Source organism: Lonchura striata, chromosome 17, assembly GCF_050655825.1.
Source record: "Lonchura striata isolate lonStrDom1 chromosome 17, ASM5065582v1, whole genome shotgun sequence".
Taxonomy (NCBI): domain Eukaryota; kingdom Metazoa; phylum Chordata; class Aves; order Passeriformes; family Estrildidae; genus Lonchura; species Lonchura striata.
The window spans coordinates 13,533,789-13,559,869 of record NC_140719.1 but is presented as its reverse complement, the minus strand read 5'-3'; the positions used below and the strand labels follow the sequence as shown (position 1 = coordinate 13,559,869).

General features: G+C 55.1%; 1 protein-coding gene across 6 annotated transcripts; it reads right to left on the bottom strand.

Annotated features, from left to right (window-relative positions):
* Window positions 1–293: 293 nt before the first annotated feature.
* ADGRD2 (adhesion G protein-coupled receptor D2) lies at window positions 294–24,748 on the bottom strand. Of its 6 annotated transcripts, none has more exons than XM_085556373.1 (25): window positions 24,616–24,748; window positions 22,600–22,677; window positions 22,452–22,512; window positions 21,606–21,836; window positions 20,812–21,465; window positions 20,557–20,655; window positions 20,002–20,087; window positions 19,355–19,633; window positions 17,965–18,076; window positions 17,458–17,592; window positions 17,061–17,181; window positions 16,092–16,197; window positions 15,737–15,792; window positions 14,679–15,008; window positions 13,948–14,050; window positions 13,574–13,727; window positions 12,669–12,802; window positions 11,998–12,113; window positions 10,968–11,088; window positions 7,013–7,054; window positions 6,788–6,841; window positions 6,328–6,469; window positions 5,759–5,817; window positions 4,093–4,123; window positions 294–1,039 (listed from the first exon to the last, which is right to left on the bottom strand). In XM_085556373.1, the coding sequence occupies exons 2-25, from the start codon at window positions 22,645–22,647 to the stop codon at window positions 1,032–1,034; spliced, it is 3,282 nt and encodes a 1,093-aa protein (XP_085412499.1). In that variant the 5' UTR covers window positions 22,648–22,677; window positions 24,616–24,748; the 3' UTR covers window positions 294–1,031. The 6 variants fall into 6 exon arrangements, with proteins under 6 accessions (XP_085412499.1, XP_085412498.1, XP_077644085.2 ...); XM_077787959.2 differs by lacking the exon at window positions 294–1,039 and having other exon boundaries at window positions 3,925–4,123; window positions 14,679–14,782; window positions 14,882–15,008; XM_085556372.1 differs by lacking the exon at window positions 294–1,039 and having other exon boundaries at window positions 3,924–4,123.
* Window positions 24,749–26,081: the final 1,333 nt, after the last annotated feature.

Here is a 26,081-nt window from a genome sequence, read left to right as displayed (position 1 = left end):
TGGGGTGTCACCTGCCTCTGTGGGACCAGGGCACTATGGTTGTGGCAGGGGGCTGCTGCTGCCTTTGCCTCTGGGCATTGGGCACCCCAGATAGGTTCAAAGTGCTGCTGGGAATGGCCATAGTGACTTTTAAAGTATTTTGCAAGTGAGTGTAGGAGCAGCAACATCTGTGGGCAATTAGTGGGCAGTGCCCTGGTCCTTGCAGCATGGCCAAACTCCCCATCTCTGGGCTCAGCCATGTAGAGCTGGACATGATCCCCTTCCCTTGGACACAGTGCAACAAGGAGAGGAGGTTGTCTTTAAAATCAGCATTTACTGTTATAATAATCAGGAAAAACCCACCACATTTTCTGTTTTCTAAACGCTACAGAGGTAACAGGAGAAGAGGGAAGGAAAGCAGAGCCCAGCTGGCGAGGGGCCAGGCCAGCCGGGCAGGAACCCAAGCAGGAGCAGGGAGAGGATTTTTGTCCTAAAGAGCAGAAGATGCTATTGATGTCAGCTGGTTTAGAAAAGGCTTGAAGCCAGCTGCTGGCTTCCCTAGTGCCTGTGCTTGGTACACAGCCCGTCCCAGCCCTGCCCAGCTCAGGGGTGCTGCCATCCCCACGGGCACAGGAGCCTGGGCAGCACCTGGGCACGGCTGCCACGGGCAGGCTGGGCTTGTTCCCATCCCGCTGCTCCAGCTCCCCCAGGCAGCCACAACGAGAGCCACAACCCTGCACTGCCAGGGTCAGGGCTGGCAGCACTGCCCCAGAACAGGCCTGGCTGCCCTGGCAGAGGCTGCAGGAGCCAGGGGACCCCAGAACACAAATACCCACCCGGGAGAGGAGCAGGGCAGTTATCAGCAGCAGACAAAGCCCTGTGAGACCCCACACTGCCCCTGCCTTGGCTTGGCAGCACGTGGTGCTGGGAAGGGGTGCAGGGTGTCAGCTCTGCCTGGGCTGGGAGCTCTCCAAGGGAAGCCAGCTCCTCCAACCTGCCATCCTTCCTGCTGGAGAACCCTCTGCATTGCAGGCTCGTCACCCAGAAACTTCTCAGAAACCTAAAGCAAAAGAGAAAAGGTCTCAGCTCTGCTGGCAGCAGGGGAGGGCAGGGGTCCCTCCCAGGGCAGGGGGAGAGCTGGCGGGACCCCACAGCACAAACCTGCTGCAGGACAGAGCTGCGGGTGCAGCTGGCACCAGGCTGGCACAGCCAGCCCTGCCTGTCAGTGCTTCAGCTCTGCCACCCCAGAGACCCCCCTGTTCCTTTGGGGGCCTCTGAAGCATGGTCCTTGTGACAGGGAGCCAAAGCAGTCTCCAGGTAGGGCCATGGCCGTAGGGAAACCTCTCCTTCCCTGTCAGCGATCGGCCTGAGCACAGCACCCAGTGTTGGGGGCACGGAACAAGGAGCTTTAAATGGGATTTAAGGAAAAGAGCAGCCCTGCCATGGCAGGAAGCACCGGTGCCCCACGGGCTGCATCTCCTCCACAGGGTACACAAGGCACTCCTCAGGAAGGGCCATGGCACCAGTGGTGATCCTGCCACAGCCAGCCCAGCAGAACTGGCATGGACGGGGCCTGCATTTCTCCCCATGACACTCAGGTGCTTTTCTGGCTTTGAATCCCAAAGACTCATAAATTCCTTATTATTTCAAACCAAGCTTATGGAACACAATATGGTGAGAGTTGCAGAATTACTCAGTATCGATCAGTGGAAGGCTGGGCTGTGGAGACAAGATCCATGTTGCTATGTGTGGCTTAGCAACATATAAATGTATTCAAACAGAATAATGAAATTATCTTGGGGAAACAAAGCAGCCATCACTTGAGGAGATGGAGGATGTGGAGGCCTCTTGGAGCCCTTGTTTGCCAAGACAAGGAAGATGGGAGTTATTGTTTGTGCAAATATGTGAACCGCCCCAGCCATGCCCTGCTCACAAAAAGTGTGTAATGAAGCCAGGCAGGGCTCGCTGCACAGAGCAGCTCCCTAGAGCTGGGCTGGAGCTCATTACTGCACAACTGCTCCATGGGCTGAGCCCCTGGGGGGGAGGCCATGCCTGGCTCTTGCCACAGCCACGTTGCAAAACTCCCCATTCCTCTGGTTCTGGCCTGGCTTTCACGGGGATTTTATCCACCCTTATCCTCACCCATCCCACCTCCCCATGGACCCACTGTCTGGCTCTTGCCCTTGGAGCCAGTGCAATGCCCAGAGTGTGGCTGAGGCCCTGGAGCAGAGAAGCGCTGGATCCCATCCCAGATCCAGCACAACTTTCCTGGGAGAGACAGGTGGGCTTCTGTCTCTGCCACAGCTCCTGCTGGCAGCAGCACCATTTTAATCAGCTGGATGGCAGCTTTCTAGTAAAGATATCTGGGGCTAAACACATCTCTTTTCATTAAACTGTTTGGGACACAACAAATAGAAGGGGGACCGTGTCTGTGCTGGAATGATCTGTCCCCATCCTGGCACCCAAGGGCTCCGCAGCGCTTTGCTCTGTGAGCAGAATGTGAAGGCACATGCCTGTGTGAGGCTGAGCTGCCCTGGGTTCCCCCAGCACCCTGAAGCTGGGCATTACAGCCTTTTATTCTCTGCTTTAGTGGCTGGAGGCTCTCGTGGCTAAGCCTGGAGCAGCGGGGGCTGCATGAACACGAGAGTGAGAGGAGAGCTCTTCTGCTTTGAGATCTTCTCCTTCACCCCAGCCTCAAGGACTGCCTGGCCACGGGGGCAGCCTGGGGAGCTCAGAAAGGCACAGCACTCCTTCCACCCCTGGCACCGAGCCCAGCCTGGTGTTCCATCACCCTCTGTGCAGACCTGGGCTTCTAAAAACACACTGAGGGCTCACCTGAGAAAATAAAACCAAACTAAACAACCTACTTCTTTGCACAGCTGGAGTTTAATAACACACGTGGGTTATAAGAGACGCAGAAGAAGGTGGGTGGACAGAGCACAAATGCCCATGGTGAGTGCAGGTCTTGCTGCCTCTGAGACCCCATTTCTGTGCCCAAAATGCTGCTGCACAGCTACTCCTGGCTGCCACCGTTTCTGCCTTTCTCATATGTCCAGTGTGGGGAGGAAAGCTGCTCTGCTTCGGTGGCATCATCTCGAAAATAGTCTGAGGGTGCCCTGCTTAGACACTTCATGTGGAGCAAAATCAGAGACCTGCTATTGCACTGCTTGCCTTGACAAAAGAAAATGTCACAATGCAGAAAAAACATGATCGCTCCACCCCTGGTGTGTCCTCACTGCACTGTTCACCTCAGGGTGCCCATCCAGAAGCTGCACTGGGAGTACCCAGCAGTGGCTGTTAAAGAAAATAAAGTGAAATATGCTGCATTTGTATTCTGAGGAGATGGGGACTTGCCCAAAGCCAGGCTGGGAAGCTGAGGAGGTAGCAGGGAGCTGCCATCCAGCAGAGGCCTGGGGCTTAGGAGGGATTTCTGGTTTTAATTCTACCCACCTCCATGGTGACATTGGCCTTTCTACAACCTGAAACAGAAGAAGCTAAATGGCTGCTTTTAAGCTCATAAATCCAGCCCTGTCTGAATACCCACCTTGCCCAGCTTTCCTTCTTTGGGATCATGGCACTCCCAGCACCCACCAGTGCTTTCTGCCACAGCTGCTGGTTTAAAATAGCCCAGGGCAGAGAGAGCTGCTGCCCCTGTGGAAGCAGCCCAGGCCCTGCCACAGAGCAGTGGGGCTGGGGGGCAGGCAGAGCTCAGCACCAGGAGCTCTGCCAGCTGCCCATGCCTGAGAGCCCCAGCTCTGCTGGCACAGCAGGCCCCAGCAGCTGGAGCAGACAAGGACGGGCAGCAAGAAAGGTGCAGAGACACGGGGAGAATCCAGGCAGGTGCCCTGGGATGGGACCTTGGGCAGTGCTGCTGGGACAGGCAGTGCCACTGGCAGGGCTGCTGGGGCTCCACAGCCCCCAGCTGTCCCTCACTTGCTCAGGGGGACACAGATTTCCCACAGCCTGGCCAGGACAGCACCCATCAGGACAGTTTGGAAAGAATACAATTCCTGAAGCCTGAGCAGAAAGCAGCTGCCCCCTGGGCAGCCCTCCAACACCCCACCACAGGAACCAGCACCAACAACTACAGAACATGATGTAGGCAAAGGTTACCTGAGCATTTGAACGCTGTCAGCTCTACGGCCTGAAAGAGGGGAGAAGGTGAGTTAGCAGAGGGTTTGGGTCTGATGGCTTTGTGCTGGCTGCCCCCAGCACACTCCCTGGGGCCAGGCAGGGCTCCCCAGAAGCCATCCACCCACTGCCCCAGCACTGAGCCACCCACTGTCCCCACACAGGCTGGGAACTGGAGCCTTCATCCCAGCCCCGAGGGACGGGCACCTGGCAGAGGGTGCCCGGACACAGCTGCACCCCTCAGCAGAGGGGAGCTGGCACCCTGCTCCCAACCCCACTCTGGGGACCCTTCCAGCCCCGTGGGGACCCACCAGGCTGGGTACCATGCTGGAGACCAGAGCAAAACCCAGGGAAGGATGACAGCACCCCTGTGCTGCATTCTGTGTTTAAAGGATGGTTAATGCTCTGGGAGATGTGAAATTCCTACTCCCAGTCCAACAACAACAAAGATCACCAAACAACATTTAAAAAAGCTGAAACACGAAGAACATCTTGTCTGTGTTTGTATCTCCATTCGCTCAGTGTTTTGTCATTTTAAGTGTTTTCAAACGCCTTTAAGTAGCATCTTCTCTTCATCCCAACTATTGTGCAGCTGCCAGTGACATTCTGAATCCACCGCTCCTCTGGCAAGCGCCGTGACTCAGCCAGGGAGCAGGGAGACAGCCTGGCTTACATAACTGAGGGCACTGACAGCAGCCCCAGCCCCCGCGGCGCAGGGCACACCGAGAGGGCACAGGCGAGCCCAGCCCTCTGTGCCGTGCCCAGGACTCTTTGTGCCCAGCCCTGCCATGCCCAGCCCTGTGCTGTGCCCAGCCTTGCCATGCCCAAGACTCTGTGCCCAGCACTGTGCTGTGCCCAGGATTCTGCCGTGCCCAGCCCTGCCATGCCCAGCCCTGCTGTGTTTCACAGACCCTGCCAGGTCTGCCCTGGAGCTGCAGTGCCTGCCTTGGCCAGAAAGGGAAGGAGCACATTAAAAATGCAATGTTTGTGCAGCAAAGATACAGCAGAGCCCTCCGTGACCCTCGCGCCGAGGGAAGCACTTTCTGTCTTTGCCTGCTCAGAAATGCCATGGCCTTGGCATTTAGGGGATCTGCTGCCTCCCAACGCCCCTGCCTCGGGGAGCTCGGGTCCTTGGGCTAATCCCCACGCCTCTCCCCGTGCCAGGAGCTCAGCCCTGACCCTGCCTCACACAGCCAGCACCTGGCTGCCTGAGAAAAGCATCACCTGCAAGCGAGCCCTGGTGCTGTTCAGCACAAGGGGCCTGTGCCACAGCATTAACCACAATATAAATCATGAGAGATGGAAATATGGATTTTACTGAGTGCCTTCAGAACGATATGCCAGCTGTAGAAGTATTATCTATTGGATAAATAAGAGCTGTCTATGTGACATAGGTTTTCAAAGGATAAATATTAGAGAGGGAAAGAGAGATCCTTCAGTGAGAGACTCATGAAAGTAGTGCTGGATTTTATTCTGAGGGAATTACAGCACTTGTATGTCAAGTACACAAGGACTGATGATCATTTCAAAAGCAGGAGATGGAAGTGGGAGCAGAGTAGTCAAATTTAAATTGTTCCCTGCTTTAGGCCTGCCTTGCTGAGCTTTGCTCTGGGAGGGGTGAAGGAGGAAGGAACGAGGTGCTACATACCGGTCTCTCGGCTGACATAATGGATGAAATGCCCATGGGAATTTTGGGTCCAAAATTTCCTGAAGGGTGAAGCAGCACAATGAGTTCACAGACCAGAGAATGGAAATATTCTTGCTTTCCCAAGAACTTGGTACTTTGTGTCCCCCACTAAAGCAAAGGGACCAAACGGGTTTTCTGCATCACTGCACCCACAAACTGGTTGGAGAACACAAAACCTTTTTTCCACAAAGCCAAAATCCCTATTTTCAACTGTCACCTTTGCCTCTCTTCCAGAAAATTAATTTTAAGACACTAGCATGGATTTTTGCCTCAGGAGAATGCAATGCTGCCTAACATGCTGATGAGACCACCCAGCCAGGCTGCAGCCATGGGCCTGATCCACATGCACAAGGCTCTGCCTTCCCTGCAGCAGCAGCAGCAGCAGCAGCAGCAGCCCCTGTGCTCACACAGGCACAGTGTGCAAAGGAATTAATGCAGTGCCAGCTGCACTACGAGTCAAGTCTTGGGAAAAGCATTTTACTGTGGTGTCACCAGCCAGGCTGGGCTAACAGTGACAACAACACTCTTACCTTTGCTGGTGATGTTCTTCACTGGAGGCTCTTTCTGCACAGGGCCTGGCAGGGCAGCCTCAGCTGCAGGACTCAGCTTCCCCGTGTCCCAGGAGGTCGTGTTTCGTGGACTGGATAAGTAGTTGATTGGATGAGAGCAGTTCTGGAACGACAGGCAAGAGATACAGGACAGTGAAAATTGCAAGGAGCCTTTGCTACATCCAGATCCAACATCAAGAATTGATTTCATCATCACTGCTTTGGCTGCCACCCACCCTGGCAGAGCAGGCTGCTGTCTAGTATGGGTAGGCTACCTTTGGGTCTGTGTTGTCCAGCAATATCAAAAGAAGGCAGACAAAAATGTAAAAATCAGATTTCTTTCCATCATCATCTCCTCAAAGCAGACCCACAGTGCAGCTGGGACCCTCCTCTGGTGGGTGGCTGATGGATGAAGGGGCAGCAGGGATTCTTTGCAACTTACTGTGAATGAGAGGGCTTTCTTCTTGTCCTTCATCCTCTGGATGGCATTCCTCACCTGGAGCAGAGCAAGGATATGAGACAGAGCCACACCAGCAAGGAAAGGAGAAAAAGCAGCCACAGTTCCAGAAGCACAGTGGGGCTGTGCTGCCTGTTGCAGCTGCCAGAACCCAGCTCCCCCCAGATGCCAGCACAGATGCTGTGACCAGTGCCTGAACCCATCTCCTACCTCGCTGTTATAGATTGCGTAGACCAGGAATATGTACAGGCCCTGCAAGGGAGAGAGCAGAGGAAGGGTCAGAGATGTACAGCTGGTTTGTGCTGCTTTTCATGGAGCAAAGGGGATGGGATGGGTGAGGCTGGCACAGAGGGTGGGACAGCCCAGCCAGGGACAGCCAGGCAGGAAGGACCTTCCACACTTGAGAGCAGCTGTTCACAGTCTGCTGCGCTCACACACCAGGAGGGGAGCAGTGAGCAGCGTCACCTCGGCCACCACGGCACGCTGGGCACAGCTGTGTGAGGGATGTGCCCAGGGAGAGTGCCCAGGCCAGGCCCAGAGTGAGCATTGCCTGGGGCCACAGCCTGGGGCTAATTACAGCTCCAGACTGACGATTCTGGCCTTAAGGCAGCCCTATCTGGCCCACCAGATTTATGTTATATCTGTGGGTGTTTTGTTATCGCAGCTAGATAAATCAGCTGCAGCAAGAGATGCAATTCATCTTGTCTCCAATGAGCCTTGCTCTCATCTGCGAGCTCTTGGCAGGCGCAATGGCAGCAGCCCCCTGGCACCGCGCCGTGACCTGTCCTTCAGCCAGCAATGCTGGTCACTCCCCCAGACCAGATTTCTGGCCAGGCTTCCAAGGCAGGTCTTCCTTGAAAGAATCATTCTGGATGAGCGTGGGGAGGGGGGAGCGGAGAGGTCGGCTGGGAGGAGAGCAAGGAAGGAGAGAAGGCCCAGCTGCAGCAGTGGGCGGGAGCAGAGATGCAGCTCTGGGGCAGCCCCGTCCTGCCCCCTCCCCTGCTCCTGCCCCTGCCCTGCCCCTGCTCCTGCCCCTGCCCTGCTCCTGTTCCTGCCCCTGCCCTGCTCCTGTTCCTGCCCCTGCCCTGTCCCTGCTCCTGCCCCTGCCCCTGCCCCTGCTCCTGCCCCTGCCCTGCCCCTGCTCCTGCCCCTGCCCTGCTCCTGCCCTGCCCCTGCTCCTGCCCCTGCCCTGCTCCTGTTCCTGCCCCTGCCCTGTCCCTGTTCCTGCCCCTGCCCTGCTCCTGCCCCTGCCCTGCCCTTCTCCTGCCCCTGCCCTGCTCCTGTTCCTGCCCCTGCTCCTGCTCCTGCTCCTGCCCTGCTCCTGCCCCTGCCCTGCTCCTGCCCCACAGCACCACAGGCTCCCTCTCGCCCTTCAGTCACTGCCTGGCTGCAGGAGGAGTTGTCATGTGTGGGGCTCTGAAGACAGGCCTGGGCTTCTGCAGACAAGCAGAAAGAAAGCAGCAAACAAAAATAACCCCAGCAACAGAACAACTGCACACGTGAAGAAGCACTCTGGCCTCAAAGGAAATTCCAAGTGATCCATAGGAAGTAAGCAAAGGGGCTGAAACAGGATGGCTTTCTCTCAACCCTGCAGCCTCTCACCAGCATTTATTTCTCCTCTGGGGCAATCTGCAGACTGTCCTGAACTTGGTAATGAAGGCAAGTGAGTAGGGCACAGCCATGTCTGTCACACAGCTCTGGGCCCGCAGTTCTCTCCTGCTCAGTAACCCAAGCACGGCATGAGGAGACATGGAGAACTGATGCTGTTTAACTATCACCAAGACAGCCTCCTGCCATCCTCCTGATATCCCTAGGAGCGGGGATGTGCAGAGGCAGCCCTTGTCTGGCCTTGGAGCCTCCCATCGGGGGCTGACGGATGTGCGTGAGCAGCACCCGGCTGCTGGAGCAGCGCCAGCCCCTCAGCACATCCCCGAGCAGCCACCCATCTTGTGCACGTGGAGATAAGGCCGGGATTCACCCTGGAGAGCAGGGCCGGTGCTGGGAGCAGCCAAGTGTGCCAGAGGGAAGTGCCCAGAGCCGCTCCGCCACACGGCAGGAGCCAACTTCTACTGAAACAGAGGAAAAACGGGAGATGGGGCTGCAAAATTCTAATCCCACTGGCTTGGAGGGCAGTGCCCAGTTGCTCCCTTGACTTGGATCCCCTGGATTAGGATTTGTGCTCAAGCACTGGGCAAGGGACCCTGAATATGCAGAGCCAAGGGCTGGGACAGGCCAGGGAGTGCCCTTGGGCACCTCTGGTGAGGCACGGCCCCGGCCCCAGGGCTGGCTGCTCCATTCTGTGCCCTCAGGAGCTGCTCCATGCTGTGCTGTGCCCTCAGGAGCTGCTCCATTCTGTGCCCTCAGGAGCTGCTCCATTCTGTGCCCTCAGGAGCTGCTCCACTCTGTGCCCTCGGGAGCTGCTCCATGCTGTGCCCTCAGGAGCTGCTCCACTCTGTGCCCTCAGGAGCTGCTCCATGCTGTGCCCTCAGGAGCTGCTCCACGCTGTGCTGTGCCCTCAGGAGCTGCTCCACTCTGTGCCCTCAGGAGCTGCTCCATGCCATGCTGTGCCCTCAGGAGCTGCTCCACTCTGTGCCCTCAGGAGCTGCTCCACGCTGTGCTGTGCCCTCAGGAGCTGCTCCATTCTGTGCCCTCAGGAGCTGCTCCACGCTGTGCTGTGCCCTCAGGAGCTGCTCCATTCTGTGCCCTCAGGAGCTCCCTGCTCCCACCTGCCTGCTGAGAGCTCCTGTCCCCTCAGGACCGTGTTGGGAGCCATGGTGTGCAGCAGTTCTCAGGGGTGTTCAGTGCTTCTCTAGCTCCATCTACAGCTGCCTTCTCTCAAGGTTGGCAATGCCTCTGTTGATGCTTTGAACCGCAGGTGGCAAGCACATGTTCCAGGAGTTTTGTCACCGTGTGTCCCTGAGTTGCAGATATCCCCAGGCCCTGGGAGCAGTCCCAGCCTGGTGCAGAACTGAGCTCTCCTGGCTGCTGGGACTTACACAGTTTGCTTTGCTCTCTTAACCACATACAGGCTGGCTAAAACTTTAAAGTCTTTTGATGAAAACAGTGAACTCAGAAGCAAATATTGAGTGCTGCTTTATGCACCAGGTGATAAAGTTACTTTCTGCCTTCCAGAATTTCCTATTAACACTAACTGATTAACAACATGACTGCAATAATGACAGTCACAGCCATGGCCCTGAAGATACCAACACAAGCAAAAAGCCTTAAAAATGTAGCCAGGTGGTGAAGAGGAATGAAGAGTATGAAGGAAATTATATTACCCACACAAGGTCTTGCAAGTCAGAGCTAGAAACAGCCCCCAAACTTGAAGTTGTCCCAAGCAAGGCTCTGCTCACCAGCCCACCAAAGCTGGCACACCAAACACTCCTGCATCTCACCAGATCCCAGTACAGCTGGCACTGGGCACTGGGAGCATCCCTGGGGAGTAGCTGCATGGCTGCAGACAACATGGATTTCAGAGGTAAAGATTTTTCACTTCTTGATTCTTAGTTCTTCCCCAGTCTCCCTCAGTAAGGCTGAACCTCAAGGGGAAGGTGGCTCTGCCTGTACTGTTCACAGAGGTCACAACTCTCAGAATGTCTGAGCAGGAGCTAGATGGAAAACACCCAACTGGAACACACCATGCAAGCAGCAGTCAAGCAGGCTGTGGCTGGATGTGACCTTCGACAGGCTCTCCTCCAGCAGCCCTGCTCTGACAGGGACAGAGGCACCCTGTCCTGCAGGAGAGGCTCATTTCCCAGGAGCAAAGAGCAGGAGGGATGTCTGTCCCGTTTGACTGCACAGGTACCTTTTTAATTACCTATTATATGAGCAAATGGAAACTCTAATGAGTTTGTCACTGCCATTTTGATAACATACTGATGTGAGAAAAACTAGCACAAGAAACAGGATCTGAACTGGAAACCTGTGTCACCAGTAAGACACTGCCAGAAACTGGTGCTGAGGGCCATTAGATGTGTAAGGTCTCCAGGGTTATATTTTGTATCTTGGAAGGATGAAATGAGTTTCCTCAGACAAAACAGCCCAGTGGCTTGGGAGAGCTGGGCTGGCTTCAGAGCTAAGTGTCCCTGGCTGCAAGGACAGGTAGAGCACTGCAGGTGCCTGCCTGGCCCTGGCCTGGGCACCCACGTGGGGCAGGACTCACCTGAAGGGAGTTCAGCACAACGAAGACATAGGCCCAAACGATGCTGAGGGGAACGAGGAGCCCACACAGCCAGGTGAGCCCCAGCACGGGCAGCAGCACCAGGACGGGTTTGGCCGTGGCCCTGGTGGGAGGAAGAGCTCAGGGTTATCCAGGCACATTTCAGAGATGAAACACCACCAAGACAGGAGCTGTGGAACAAATTCCTCTGGAAACAAAATAAGTTAAGACAGGAAAAACCAAATATTTCACCTCCCAGACCCCAGTGTGCCAGCCCTGCTCTTCATTTATCACTGCAAGTTAGCAAGAAGGGAGCTCTTTGACGTCATCAGCCATGAGAAAACAGCTATTTCCCCCCAATTTCTGGTACAGGGAGGGTTTCTCTATTTGTTTTAATTGCACATGGATGTCACCCTGCCCTCCAGCAATGCCCTATCTTTGTGCTTCTGTAAATTTGGTAAAATTTATTTACACTACAGGGGAACAATGCGTGTCTAGCAGGGGTATCCGGCGCCAGCTAACAACAATAAAAATTCACAGAGCATGATAAAATATGACTCAGGCAGCAGTTTTTTAGAGGTCTCTCAGTATTGACTGATTACAGAAGTCCCCACTGCCTTTTGTCCTCTGTGTGCAGCCCCCAGCCTTACTTTCAACTCACCAAGCCCCAAGCTTGGATTGCTGCAGGTACTGCCAAGGTATCCTGTCCTAAAGGGATGAGATTTAGGAGTCTGAGTGCAGATGGAGACCAGCACTGGTTCTCTAAGTTGAAGGTGCTGGCTGGGCTTCTCAGCTGGGATTAGAGACTGTTTGGGCAAGACACAGTTACCCTGGGGGAGAGAAACCCTCCTGCCCCTGCTGCTCTGACTCTCACAGCTCGCTGTCTTTCCCTTGGCCAAGCTGCTCTGGCCAGCCTGTGCCAGTGCCTCAGCAGCTTCACTGGGAAGGATTTCTTCCATCTATCTGACACTATCTCACATATTTCACACCCCGAGCAGCCACAGCTGGGAGAGCCAGGCCCTTCCCTGCTCACCAGAGCTGTGTTCCCATCTGGTTCTCCAGGCTGCTGTTGGGCGTCAGCATCTTGGATCTCCTGCGAGCGCTGGCCACAGTCACCATCACCACCCGCAGCAGCACGAAGCTGTTCACCTGCCAGGGCAGAGCTGCTGGCCTCAGAGACATCCTGCACACTTCCAGCAGGGTGAGACTTCCCTGCTGGAAACTAGGCTCAGAACTTGGGGACAAATATCGCTACCAGGAAAACAATGAAATCAGAAGACTTCACAGAGCTCTCTACACATGTATGGAATCTAGGAAACTTATCCCAAAACTTGTCCTACAGAACCTCTTCCCTGTTAAAGGTCTATTCTGGATCCCATAAATATTGGACCTTTTTTCTGCTGCTGTGTTAGATGTTCCTGTATTAAAATACAGGACCTTTAGATGAGGCAATGTCACACACCACATTCCTAACTGAACAGCCAACCAAGAACTGGTCAGCAAAATTTTCTTAAAGCACTTTTTCCTATCAAAAAGCTTTTTTGATTAAAGAGATTTACTTGTGTTGTAGAAGTCTATATAAAGCAAAACAACAATTTTCCTCTAAAAGCAGCAGGCACAATGAGCTTCACCCCTGACTCTGCATTGCTTTTCTAGGAGCAGACCCAAGGGACTCCCACCTTCCCAGCAGGGTTTGGCACTTACAGCCAGGATGAAGAGCACAGGCCCCACGAAGGCCCAGATGACGTTGGTCTGCACGTTCAGCCAGCAGTGGTTGGATGCCACATACTTGTTAAAGGAAGTTGCAAGGGTCACCCCCACGATAAGGACTGGAAGTCCTGCAGAAAAACCCACAGGTTAGACCTTGGGAAAAGCAGAGGTGCCCCAGGCAGGGCACTGTGCACCAGACAATTGCTTCAAAACCCCCCAGACCAGACAGACTTCAGCGTGAGCCTCCAAAACCCCACGAGCAACATCAATTCTCTGCAGCTGAAATCTGTCCTGGCTCACACAGCCAGATTTACAAGCTGTCAGCATCTTTCTCTGAGGTATAAAGCATTCCAAAACCTGAGTCCTGACCAAAGCAATTTATTCCTCAGATTGCTTTTTTAACAAAATGGACAACCAAAGACATAAACCAATCCAAAATACTTGAAGCGGTTGCCCAGTGTCCAACGAGGTGTGTGCTCTTTGAGCAGCACATCCCTAAAAAGGTTCCTCTTGGACACAAAACTCAGCTTATTCAAATAATTCTATGTCCCTAAAGGGCTCCCTCAGAATAAAAGGTGCTTAGTTAGGAAAACATTTATATTTAATTATTATCAGACAATGGTGATGCTCTCCAAGAAAAAGAACTTACCATAAATCTCATCCTCCATTTTTTTTACTAATGAACTCCTGGACTTAGAAATATAACAGAAATTCTGCTCAACTTATATTCTAAGACTAGCAATTTGACAAATAATTCAAGGGAGCTTCTGCAGGGCATTGGCACCCAGTTCTCATATTAAATTAAATCAAACAATAGTGCATCTCTCTTATTAAAACTTTCAATAGGAAAGAAAAAGAATATTTTCCTGAGGACCCAAGGCAAAGGAGTGTGCAGATACCCCAGCCTGTCACGTAGTAGAACTTCATTCTCCTGCCTTCGCTCATGTTGACTGCTACCACTTTGCTCCAGAGGAGAAGCCCCTCTACCAGCATCCATGAGAAGGCTGCCATGAAGAAGAGATGCAGGAAGGCAGTGACCATGAAACACAGCACCTGGAGAGGGCAGAAACCACACTGCACAACGTATATATGTGCATCTCCAAACAGAGAGACAATTCTATCCCAATGACAGTTACAGGTAATTAATAAAAAGGTAAGGTAGTTACCCTTTAATTAATTTAAGGGAATTAATAAATACTTCTGTCCCATTGCTCTGACAGTGGTGCTGGAGCCTGGCCACATGGGCTGAGTGGGCCACTCTTGGTGAGCTCACCTGGTTGGACTTGGCCAGCTCACTGAACATGAGCAGAGCTTCTCCTGCAGCCAGTGCAAGGATCAGGTTCTTGTGCACAGTTGTTCGTTCACTCTTGGGGACACTGGGGAGGGAGAGAGGGAGCCCTGAGCTGAGCCAGACAAAAGGGTGCACCACAAAAGGGTCCTCCCTGTCCTCCCGGGCTGTGCAGGCCTGCCTGGGTGAAGATGACAGTCAGAGGGGCAGGGGACAGCCTTGCTGTGCAAGCACTTGGTGCCGGGGACACCCTTGGATACAGCTGCTCAGCCCCTGGCCACAGCTCCAGGACACAGGCAGTGAGGGGGAGGTGGAGAGAGCCACTGCCATGCTCACAAGGCAGATCTCTGCGCTTGCCAAGTGACACAGAAGGGCTGGCAATCAAATAAATAGTCCTTGCTCCATTTATTTTATAAAAATTCATTCTAGCAAAGCAGCTTTTATAGTAAACATCGTTAGCAATTGATAGAAATCTTGCCACAGACACACAGGTGTGTGCACAGATCAATGAGCATCTCCACAGAAACAACCAGGGTTGAGCCCCTCTCCAGCCAACACCAACTACTCCCCTCTGCCACGGAGCACAGGGCAGCTCCCACCTCTTCCCACACACCTGCATCCTCCCACACTGACAAAGGACACTTGGAGAAAGGCTCTGAAGTAAAATACCAAGTAGGAAGCACAGAGAAGGCTGTGAGTGCCCAGGCTTTTCTTACCGAACTACCAAGAACAAAATGAAGGTGACTGTCAAGGCACAGAAGGAAACTCCACATCCAATAAAAGTCAAAGTCTGCAGTGTGAACTCCTCCTTGGTGGTCCTCTGCTCCAGACATGAAACAACAGAAGACTCAAATCCCTCATGAATTAACCCACCAGCTGCAGTCCCAGCACCCACCCCAGAGACAGGCTCCTCACATACCTGCATCTCGTACACCTGCAGCAGGATGGCAAAATTTGTGGTGTGGTTGCAAAAACAGGCAGTGGAGTCTGGGAGAGACTTGGCCACAGAGCAGCCAGCTGTGGACCACATCCCACCAGCATCTGGGCTAATGTGCAGCAAAACCAGAGAAAACACATGGAAGTTACCTTTCACTTCCACAGAAAGCCAGGGCATGATGGGAACTTCATTCTCCCAGAGAAAAAGCAGAGTTTAAAGGAGGAAGATGAGGATATCAGAAACAGATCTTCATGTGGACTTCCCTTTGGTTCCCCTTTGTCTCATCAGCTTTGCCTCATCCAGCAGGCTGCTGGGACTCTTTGGACAATAACCAGCTGTTTCCAAAATCACCCTTCTCATCTTCCCCTACCTGATCCATGCCTGCTACAAGTCTGGGACTCTAAGGAGGTTTTTTTCACTTGAATGACTTCATTACCAATCTATGATATATCACAGCCTCAGTGTTCTCACCACAGTGACATTCAGCAAAAACACATCCCAATGCCAGGCAGGATTTATGAGGCTGGGAGTCCTGCATGTCTTTGGAGTGTATATCTTGGACTAACTCTTCTTTGTCACAGGCAACAACTATAATTAACTAGGGCTTTCCATCTGAGTTGTATATACCTCATTAAAGGTCACTTGCTTGTGAGTGACTTCTCCAAAGGAAATCTTCCCAGGAAAGCATTCTCCTCCAGCAGACAAGGGATGTCAGCATGCAAAGGAGGCAAAAAATTCCAGATCTCTACTCTTACCATTACATTTATATTGAGAGTTTGGTTTTCCAGTGGAAATAAAAAGCTCATAAATCTGGGGACCTGAACCGAAACAAGGCACCTGAGGCTGAAGTTCCAGAAGGCACAGACGGGCCCCACCAGAGCATCGGGCAGGTCCTGCAGGCAGAGAGGGGAGAGGAGAGGTCACAGGCATGCTGGTGCTGGACACGGGGTGCAGGTCACTCCCTTGGCTGTGCCAGGCTCTGTCAGCACAGGACAAACCTCCCCAAGGACACAGGAGCCACGGCAAGAGCCCCGAGCAGGCACAGCCCTCATCCCAAAGCTCTGGTGCTGAGCTGCGGCTGGGCACAGCCGGGCACAGCCAGGGACAGCCAGGGACAGCCGGGCACAGCCGGGCACAGCCGGGCCAGGCTGTGGTGCCACGGGCAGGGGGTGGCACAGCCCCTCGGGGGTACCTGGACACGGTGCTGCAGGCGGTAGCGCACGGCCGTGCTGATCTCCTGGTCCTCACTGAGCAGGGTGGAGGAGATCACAGCCGTGCCCACGGTGGTGCTCAGGTACCTGCCGGGGGAAGGGCGCTGCTCACGGGCTCAGGAAGCACAGGATGTGCTCAGAGAACCGAGAACGGGATCTCCCGGGGTACGGGACAGCTGCGGAGATCCGGCGGCTGCCGGGCCGCCTGCAGAGGGCCGGGGCACGGGGCAAACCTTGTGGTACCTGGCACAGCCCCACCGCTGCCCGGCACTGGGGCGGGCCCTGGAGCATCCGGAGAGCTCCAGCTGAGCAGCCGGGCGGGCACTGGGGCATCCCGAGGGCTCCAGCTGAGCAGCCGGGCGGGCCCTGGAGCATCCCGAGGGCTCCAGCTGAGCAGCCGGGCGGGCCCTGGGGCATCCCGAGGGCTCCAGCTGAGCAGCCGGGCGGGCATTGGGGCATCCCGAGGGCTCCAGCTGAGCAGCCGGGCGGGCCCTGGAGCATCCCGAGGGCTCCAGCTGAGCAGCCGGGCGGGCCCTGGAGCATCCCGAGGGCTCCAGCTGAGCAGGCGGGCGGGCGCAGCGGGCGCGGGATGCGCGGGCGGCCATCCCCACCTAGTGTTCGGAGCTCCGGGAGCGCAGCCAGCCCGGCCCCCCGCTCCCAGAGGCACCGTCTGCAGAGACACCTTGTGCCCAGCCAGAGGGCACCCTGCAGCAGCCCCCGTGGGCTCTGTGCCCTGCCACCCCTGCAGAGCTGGGAACCCAGGGAGCCAGAGGCCCGCAGGACACCCCACGGGGTACCTCGGGGCACAGGCAGCCCCAGTGCCAGGGCTGAGATGGATCGGGATGAAGGTGACCCCAGCACCGAGGCACCAGCTGGCTGCAGGTTTGGAAATGAGCTGTTCCGTGGCACTGAGGGCAGCCCTGGGGCGCGGGGGGCTCTGTTTCACTCACTTCTGACCCCCATCAGGGGCAGCCGTGCCCTGGGACACAGCGCTGGTGCCGCTGCTGGACAGGCAGCGCTGCAGGGAGCCGTAGCCAAACCACATGTTCTTCACTGTGACTCTGTGGAGACCTGCAGGGACAGAGCACGGGGGCAGGAACAGAGCACAGGGCAGCGCTGGACACCGCTGCCCTCCTCTGGGGTGATGCTGGGGTCCAGAGCACACTCAGCTCCCAGCTGTGCCTCTAGAGGGGCCCTACAGAGCCTTTCCCCACGGCCCATCTCCCTTTTGCCAAGGGTATCCCCTCCCCACACTTCTCCAGACCTCACGTGGCCAAGGTAAACAGTTTGTGCCACTAAGGAAGGTGGTGCAGAGGTACCAGGGGAAGCTCAGGTGTCCAAACAAACCTCTGGATTTCAGCCTTTGCATTTCTTCCATGGGAACTTCGATGAGGTCGTGCCTGCCTTTCTCAGGCGTCTGGATCTCGTATGCTGAGCCACTCAGCTCCTGCTCGCTCAGCTCCAGCTCCCTCACCTCCATCCCTGTGCACAGGTAAAGTCAGTGCTGAACCAGGGCTCAGCCTCCCTCCAGAGCTCCTGCTACAGCAAAGTACCACAAGGACACTATAGTCCCAGCCAAGACCAGCCAAGACCCCCAGCAGCAGCAGACAGGTCCCTTTCTGTGCAAACTGAGGGCATCTGGGCTCACTTTCTGCCAAGCCCAAGGGTTTCTTACAATCCTCTTGCAATCCACAGCATGAGAGGTGCCCTCACACTGTGACACTCTGCACAGAGGAAATGGCGAGCAGGCTGCAGGGCTGGCAAGAGGTGAGCCAGAGGAGGAGTGGATTTGGATGGGAACCAGATGAGGTGGCTGATCTGGGTCTTGGTGAGATGCCCTCCAGTGCCACTCACCAATATTCCCATGTTGGATGGTGATCTTTGTCCTCTCTCTGGTCAGCAGTGGGACCAAGAGTGACACCATTCTGTCACAGAGCTCAACCACAGCCATGGGCCCCCTGATAACCTGCAAAACCAGAGAGAACAATGGAAATCAGCACCTGCACCATCAGCCCTCCCTTCCCACAGCTCACAGGAGTTTCCTTAAACATTTGGTCCTTGGCAGAAAAAAGGAGAAGTTGAGACTCAAGGCTTTGGCTTTGCTTTTCTGTGATTTTTTTGCGATTTCTTAACTGAAGGATGTTCCCAGTTCCTTCAGCAAGGAGACAAGTCTGGTAATGAGGGAAACTTGCTGTTCTGCATAAAAAGCCATTAAAACAGCATGAAAATAAATCACTAAATGAGCTTCTGGAAAGAAAGACCTTTAGACTTGAGTTCTGATTTTCGCAAAGCTGTAGAGCAACCATTTGCTCTTCCTGGAAAAGGTTTCACCCAGGAATAGGGTTCACCAGCTGAAGGGCAGCAGAAGAGCAGCCCCATTGCTCGAGGTCCTGCTGTGCTGGATGCACAAGTGCCACCCCTGCAGTGCACAGCTCCCATCCTTCTCCCTGAGATTGCCAGCTGCACCAGTTGCACTGGGCCAGTGCTGAGTTTGTGCCACTGCTGAGAAGCTGTGAGTGGCTGTGGCCATGGAGACCTGAGCCACTCTTGAGCCACTGTGAGCAGTGAGGCAAGCTCTGAACTGCTCAGCTTCCTTTAATCATCTCTGGAGATCCCTGGCTTGGTTCCTGGGGCACAGGCCAGGCCAGACACTGTCACACATTTTCCAGAGGCAGGTGGAGAGTGCAGACCTTGCACCAGGCACAAAAAACACACGTGAGCACAGAGAAAAACCTCACAGGGGTGGGATGATGGAAATCCCTTATGCAAAGCCTGACGGTGTTTTGAGCAGTGAGGGGGCTGATGGCAAACAGCTCCTTGGCAGCCCATCCACAGAAAACACAACACACTGCAAAGGCAGGGCATGTCCCTGCCAGACGTGGGATGTGGGGGCAAGGAAACAGCCCCAGGAATCTGCAAACTGTCAGTCCAGACTGACAGCGGGGAGAGCTTGAAGAGAGCCGAGTTAACCACCAGAGGGGTTTGCAAGGGAGGCACCACTAGCACTGCACTTGTTTGCACAAGGACTTGGCTGCACATCCAACAAATGAGGCACCGTGAGCAGCTGGCCCTGCTCTGAGCTGAAGAGGCTCCATGGCTGTGCTTGCAGCATTTTCCCATGCTGAGGGGTGGCCACAAAGGCTGCAGGTGGCCACGCAGGGACAGCAGGACCAGCCTGTAGTGGTGCAGCAGGCCAAGGATGAGCAAGTGAGGCATGCAGCAGTCAGGCTGGTGGCACCATTACCTGGCTGATCGATGACCATGTCCCAGTATTCTGCTCTTCCAGAATTGACTGAGTTACTTCCATGTAATACTGGCCCAACTGTTCCAACATCTCCAGCTCATCTCCCTCCTGGATTTCCAAATCCGAAACTTGTTTTAGTACTTGAAGAACTGCAAGGAGGTCGGATGGCTCAAGCATGGGCACTTCTTCTCTCAGAACTGTTGCCAAGATATCAAGAACATCAAGAGCCACAGAGAGGTTCATGTCTTGCACACCACTCGTGAAGACACTGTCAGGAATCTGTCATGGAAAAGATGGTTCAGTTCAGTGCAGAGCCCTGACTCTCCCCGATCATCAGCTGTGCCTTGGCAATGCCCTGCATGCCCCTGCTGGCATCAGAACACCTGGCCAGCCAGGAATACCCTGGGGGAAGGGATCTCTTGTCCAGATTCCCATCCTCAGTGAGATGAGTCCATCTCAAGCAACACTGTTTGATCACAGCAGAAGTTACAGCTGTGTTGGTCACAATCTCCAACAGCAGCTCAGGAGAGGCCCCAGGCACAACTGCGGGCAAAGTGACCTCAAACAGCTCTAGGTGCCAACACATCCACCCCAGCAGCTCCTGCCTGCTCCAGTGCCAGCTGCCACTGCTGGGCTGCAGGACTCACCACAGTCCTCGCTGCAAGGCTGTTCACGCGGCTGGCGAGCGAGTGACTGGACTCCAGCTGAGCTCTTTTCAGTTGCCAGTATGCATCTGGGGACAAACCAGAACCAGAACCACTGCTGAGGTGTCCAACAGTGTGGTTAACACATGCCATGTTCAAAGGCTGGGCAATGGTCCTCAGATGGTGGCTAAGTCTGCAGGACAGGCAGGACAAGGAGACTCCACAGCTGTATTTTATTTTTAGCCCAAGATCCCATCTGGAGAGACAGTTCCACGTTCCTTTTCTGTCCCTCCCCTGGCCAACAAATCTGGGAATGCCTGGACTGGGAGGCACTCACAGCGCTGCACCCAGGGCACAGAAGGTGTGTCAGCACTGCCCAGCTCAGCTGGGGAAGAGCCAAACCCCCTGCCAGAGTGCAGGCAGCTGGAGCAAAGTGCCAGCCCCAGAGGGTTTTGCATGTGACCCCTTGAGAGCAGGGGCCTCCCCATCCCTGGCCACCAGCCCAGCCAGGAGTGCATGTGGTGGAAGCAATGCAGGGATAACTAACAGATGCTGTACCCTTGCTGTAGTGACAGATGAAAGGCAAAGTCTGCAAACAAGAAGCATAACTGAATCCACTGCTGCCGACTTCCAAAACTCTGCATTCCTCCACAGGCCCTGTGGAAACACACACAGACAGAAGGGTCTCCCAGAGACCCACCATCCCCAGCAGGTGTCACCTCTCCTGCAGCAATCCACAAGCCATGGTACAACAGACACTGTGGGCTGTGTCCTAAGAGCCAGGATAGTAGCCACGAGGATACTGAGACTTACCTGGGCAAAGAAGCTGTGTGGCCACTGCCTGAACGCTGCTCTCCACTTCCAGGGCATTTGAGCTCCACCCAAAAACAAGGTCTTGCTCTACCACCCCGCAGGAGCGAACTTTCTCAATGTGCTCGGGGCTGAGGACTTTCTGCCAGATGTGCAGGTCAGTGATGTTCCCACTGAAGGACTCCTTTGCCCTGAAGGTGCCCCCCAGGGAATCTTGATCCTGCCCAATGATGAAGGTGCCCTGGCCCAAGATGGCCTGGGGGGCAGACGGCCCCACAGGACACAGACCACTGGCTGACGCCCTCCTTTTCCCGTCGGCATAGATGGCCCAGGTCCCGTTTTCCTGCTGCCAGGTCACGCAGAAGTGATGCCACTGTCCATCAGCACGGAACACAGGCAGGTAAGGGGAGTGGTGCCCGTGGACGATGAGAGCAAAGCGAACAAAGCCTTCCTCATCCACAAAGCCACGGAGCTGGAACTCGTTCATGAAGGCAGGCACGGCGTAGGAGAAGATGGTGGCGATCTCCTGGTTGCTGGTGTCCCACTGCAGGTGGGCACAGGCTGTGACAGCAGGCAGTGCTGGGAAGTCAGAGAGCACTTTCACGTATTTTGTGTCTGTTTTGTCTCGGAATACCAGGACCGGTACAGTGTGGTCACCTAGAAGGAGAAATTTCAGTCAGCAGAAAGGACAAAGCACAGGCCAATAAGTGACAATAAAAAAAACAAGGGACAACTTGCCCAGCTGTATTTTTCATTATGGAAACATCTCTAAATAGCCCATGTCTGCTTATACTCACGTCTCCTCTTTGTTTTGTGCAGGACACTGTCCCTTTCCTTTATCCAGACAGAACCTCGGATGTGGTGGGACTGCAGCAGTTTGCTGAAGGAGCCTCGCTCACTGTCCTGGGGTTCAAAGAGCAGCTGTGCAAAGTGCTGCTCACAGTACCTGTCAGCTTGCCACCAGTCCAGAGCAGTGGCCACGTATTCATACGTGTGTCTGGGGGTCTCAATTGTGACAGGAGCAAAACCTGGAGAAAGACACGCATAGCCTGGGCAAACAGAAAGGCTCTCCAGCCCGCTGCTAAAAACACTGCCTTGTGCATGCTGGAGGAGCTGCTGGCAGGAGCTCATCTGCCCGTGCAGCCCTTGGGCTGGTCGGTGGGCACAGTGGGACAGAGCTCAGACCATATGGGGCCTGAACTGAGGGGTGCCTGTGGCTGCTCTCTGGGCCAGGGCTGGAGCTGGGCACACTCCCGTGGGACACACAAGCCATGCCAAGCTCAGCACAAAGGAAAACTCACTCTGCTCTGCCTAGGGATGGCCCTCAGAAAAGCTTGTTCAAAGCAGTTATGCAAAAATAACTTTACTTGCTTTATCCCCAAAAAGCTCATCCCAGCTTCTGCACTTGAAGATGCAATTTTCAAGCACAAAATAATCTGTTTGGTTTGCAGTTGCAGTGGGGCACAGAGCAGCAGCTGAGCAAACAGCCTGGCAAATACCAGCTCTGCAAACAACATTTAAGGCACAAAACAGAGTAACAGAAAAATTTTCTTTACCTTTGTTTGCACCACCAGACACCTTTTGTTTCCCTGTGCTGGATATTACTTGTAAAACACATAGAGAGTGCTGATAAAATCACTAACCTTTAGAAGTCTGGTTCTTGGCAAGGGCTGCAAAGGCAAGGAGACTCCTGGACAGACCGACCTGGTGGAGAGGATGTGTTGTAACATGTGGAGAAACATTAATATTGTCTCAAATACTCAGAATTAAAAAAAGCCCAGTAATACTCACCAGAAAGCTGAAGAAGGAAGAATCAGGTCTCAAGTCTCTCCTAACCATGCTGACCAGCTGGGAAGCTTTCACCCTTTGCTAGAATAAATAAAATATTACTGGAGATGATTCAAGGAGACAGAGGCATTCTGCAGAAATTACATCCCCTGACAATGCTGCTTTCTTCAAAAAGTCTCAAAACAAAAAGGAGAAAATTACTCCCTCTGAAATACCTGTCCTGAATCGTATCTTATCCAAAGAATTTCCAGATCTTCTTGAAGATCTTAAGGTCTCAGTTTAACTTTTGTTTGCAGGATACAAAATAATTAAGCATAAAACATAGAGATGTGCGATATTAGGGAACAGGAAAGATCGCAGATCTTCTTCATTTGCATTAACTAAATAAAAAAGCCACCATAAATGGCATCATTAAACAGTGTTGCATCACTGGCAGATTTTCTCGTTGCCTTTAAAACCTGCAGGAGCAGAGCACCGGAGCAGACCCTGCAGAGCAGTAAATCCAGCCTCCATGAGCCCGAACACAGAGCCCAGCATCACGGAGCCATCCCGGGGAGCTGCCAGCGCCCGGGCTCGGCAGTGACCCCCCATCTCCCCAGGGGGAGGAAACTGAGCGCACGACAGTAAAAAGCCCAGTAAAATCATAGATGAGGGCACGTAAAGACACAAGATGGAAACTGGCAACGCCAATGCAAACAAGCCCTAAAGCTCTTGGCGCTGGCATCACCGGCTGTGAGTGATCTCTGCTCTCCCCGGGCTCGCCGTGCGCGCTGTAAAAGCACATTTAAGCACTTTGCTGCTAAGGGACTTCAGAGATCTGCTCTGCAGCCCGGGCTCTGTGTTCACGGTCTTCCAAAGTTCAGCAGAGACTTTGGAAACGCCCAACACAGCTCTTGGCCCTCCAGGGAAAATTATAAATCTGATGGATGAGAGGGAGCCGCGGCGCCGCCAATCTCCCGCTCGGCTGCGCCTGTGGCCTCAGGTGTCCCCTTCTCCAAGGAGGGCCCTGGAGATGGTGCAGCCCGAGAAAACGGGGCACCAGCCGGGAGAGCCCAGTGTCCCCGCGGGGCGAGCCCAGTGCCTCAGGGCACCGGGCCTGGGGCCGGCCCGGGCAGGGCACAGCAGCCCGGCGGGGCGGCGGAGCGCGGCGGCGGCGTCCGGAGCGGCGGGAGCGGGAGCGGGAGCGGCGGGTCCGCTCCGCGGGACCGCGGCTGGGACCCCGCTGCGCACCCGCTCCGCACAGCTCCGCATCCTGCTCCGCACCCTGCTCCAGACCCCGCTCCGCATCCTGCTCCGCACCCTGCTCCAGACCCCGCTCCGCACCCTGCTCCGCACCCTGCTCCGCACCCTGCTCCAGACCCCGCTCCGCACCCTGATCCGCATCCTGCTCCGCACCCTGCTCCAGACCCCGCTCCGCACCCTGCTCCGCACCCTGCTCCGCACAGCTCCGCGGGACCGCGGCTGCGACCCCGCTCCGCACATCTCCCCGCACCCCGCGCCCCGCGCCGCACGCCGCCGCCGCTCGCAGCCCCGGGCCCGCTGGCAGCGGGACGGCTCTGCCGAGTCCCCGGGCTCTGCCGAGTCCCCGGGCGCTGCCGAGTCCCCGGGCTCTGCCGAGTCCCCGGGGCGCTGCCGAGTCCCCGGGCTCTGCCGAGTCCCCGGGGCGCTGCCGAGTCCCCGGGGCTCTGCCGAGTCCCCGGGCGCTGCCGAGTCCCCGGGCTCTGCCGAGTCCCCGGGCTCTGCCGAGTCCCCGGGCGCTGCCGAGTTCCCGGGGCGCTGCCGAGTCCCCGGGCTCTGCCGAGTCCCCGGGCTCTGCCGAGTCCCCGGGCTCTGCCGAGTCCCCGGGGCGCTGCCGAGTTCCCGGGGCGCTGCCGAGTCCCCGGGCTCTGCCGAGTCCCCGGGCTCTGCCGAGTCCCCGGGCTCTGCCGGGCGCCCGCACCCCACTGCCCGCGTCCTCACCCACAGCGCACCCCGGGACGCCCCTCCAGCCCACCCCATCGCCCACAGCGAAGCACTCACAGCCCTCCCCGCTCCGCTGTGCCGGGATCTTCTTCCCTGGCAGTCACTGCTCCATGGAAGTGTCCAATTAACCTTCCCAGAAAATCTGGCGCATGATCACGGCAGAGAAATCAGGGAGCGGAGGAGTGCCTAGGGATCCTCACAGCAGAAAGAAGCCAAAACAGGCAGGAGTGCAGGTGAAGAGGGATAGGTCTAGAGACGTCCAGTGGGTTCCTGGTGCGATGTCCTCACCGAGCAGCTTCAGCGTTCCGGCGTTTCCTCGCACCGGGGTCTGCAGCTGCCCGGGGACAATGCCAAGGCTGGGGGGTCCAGGTCACCCCCATGGCACTCCCCACCTCACCAGCCAGAGCTGCTCCTTCGGTTGATGCCCACTCACTTTTGCTACAGCAACGGGCACACAGCTCCCACCCCTCCCACCCAGTAAATGCTTGAGTCACACCATGGATTCACCAGCAACTGGCTTTTGTTCTTCAGGGTCTTCGCCTGGGAATGAAGGCAATTTTCCCATCCCAATGCCTCTGCTCTTGGCAATAAATCTCCCACAGAAGAATGGACCTTGGAGGCAGCTGCTCTGGTGCTTCGGTGCCAGTTGGGAAGTGGCCTGGCACTTCTGGCAGCGTGGCACAGAGTGCCAAGGGCCTGCCAACAGCATGGCAGCACTGCAGAAGGCTCTGCTGCCCACCTGAATCCTTCTTCCCTTGGTAATGGAGGGAGCAAAGGGCATGAGGCAGAGCCCAACTTTATGCCAAAAATCTTGAGGGAAACAGCAAAATTATTTCAAATTTAGGGCTGGATTAGGTTTAATGAGAGTTAGAGTTTCCCAGTAGACAGCAAAAACTGTGGTCTTTGTGCCTGTGTCTTAGAATGACTCACTTTTTGTAAGAGCACAAAATACAGTTTTATGGTAGCATTAGAAAAGGGATCAAGCCCTCAGCATCACTCTTCTCTGTGTATTCAAATAAACCTTCTTCTGTGCATAAGTAGAGAGGTGAAGGGAAGTTTCCTCTGATCCCTGAATGCCACCCAAGTTTCCACCTCACCTATACCAGTTATCTGGATTTAAACATAAACTAATTTCCATAAGTATACACTGGACTTTCAAATAAGACTTGATGCTTTGGCTGGCATCAAGGATGGCTCTAAGAGACCCTGGCACGAAAGCATCACTGGCATTTCAAAGGAAAGGTCACAGCCAGCAAGTGGAAACCAACAGTTGGCATGCCATTGTGCTTTCACCTAAAATCAGACTGAAAAAGCCCCAGAGAGCACAGTGTGGTTCCTCCTGGCTCTCCAGATGATATCTCTGCACACACGGGCACTGCCAGCTGTTTGCTCCTTGCCATGGAGCAGATTCGCTGCCACCAGTGCTGGCAGCTCCTCACTGTATCAGCGCTAATTCCCACAAAGCCAGTCAGCTGTCTCCTCAGGGCGACTGCAGGTTCTGGAATCACCTTCATTCATACATC

Coding starts and splice junctions, on each gene's coding strand:
- ADGRD2 (XM_085556370.1), bottom strand. CDS start 22,647: ATGGTTAGGAGAGACTTGAGACCTGATTCTTCCTTCTTCAGCTTTCTG. Junction 15,793..16,091: donor GCCTGCAGCACCGTGTCCAG/GTACCCCCGAGG, acceptor CTCTGCCTGCAG/GACCTGCCCGATGCTCTGGT. Junction 11,089..11,997: donor CAGATGGGAACACAGCTCTG/GTGAGCAGGGAA, acceptor TCCTCCCACCAG/GGCCACGGCCAAACCCGTCC.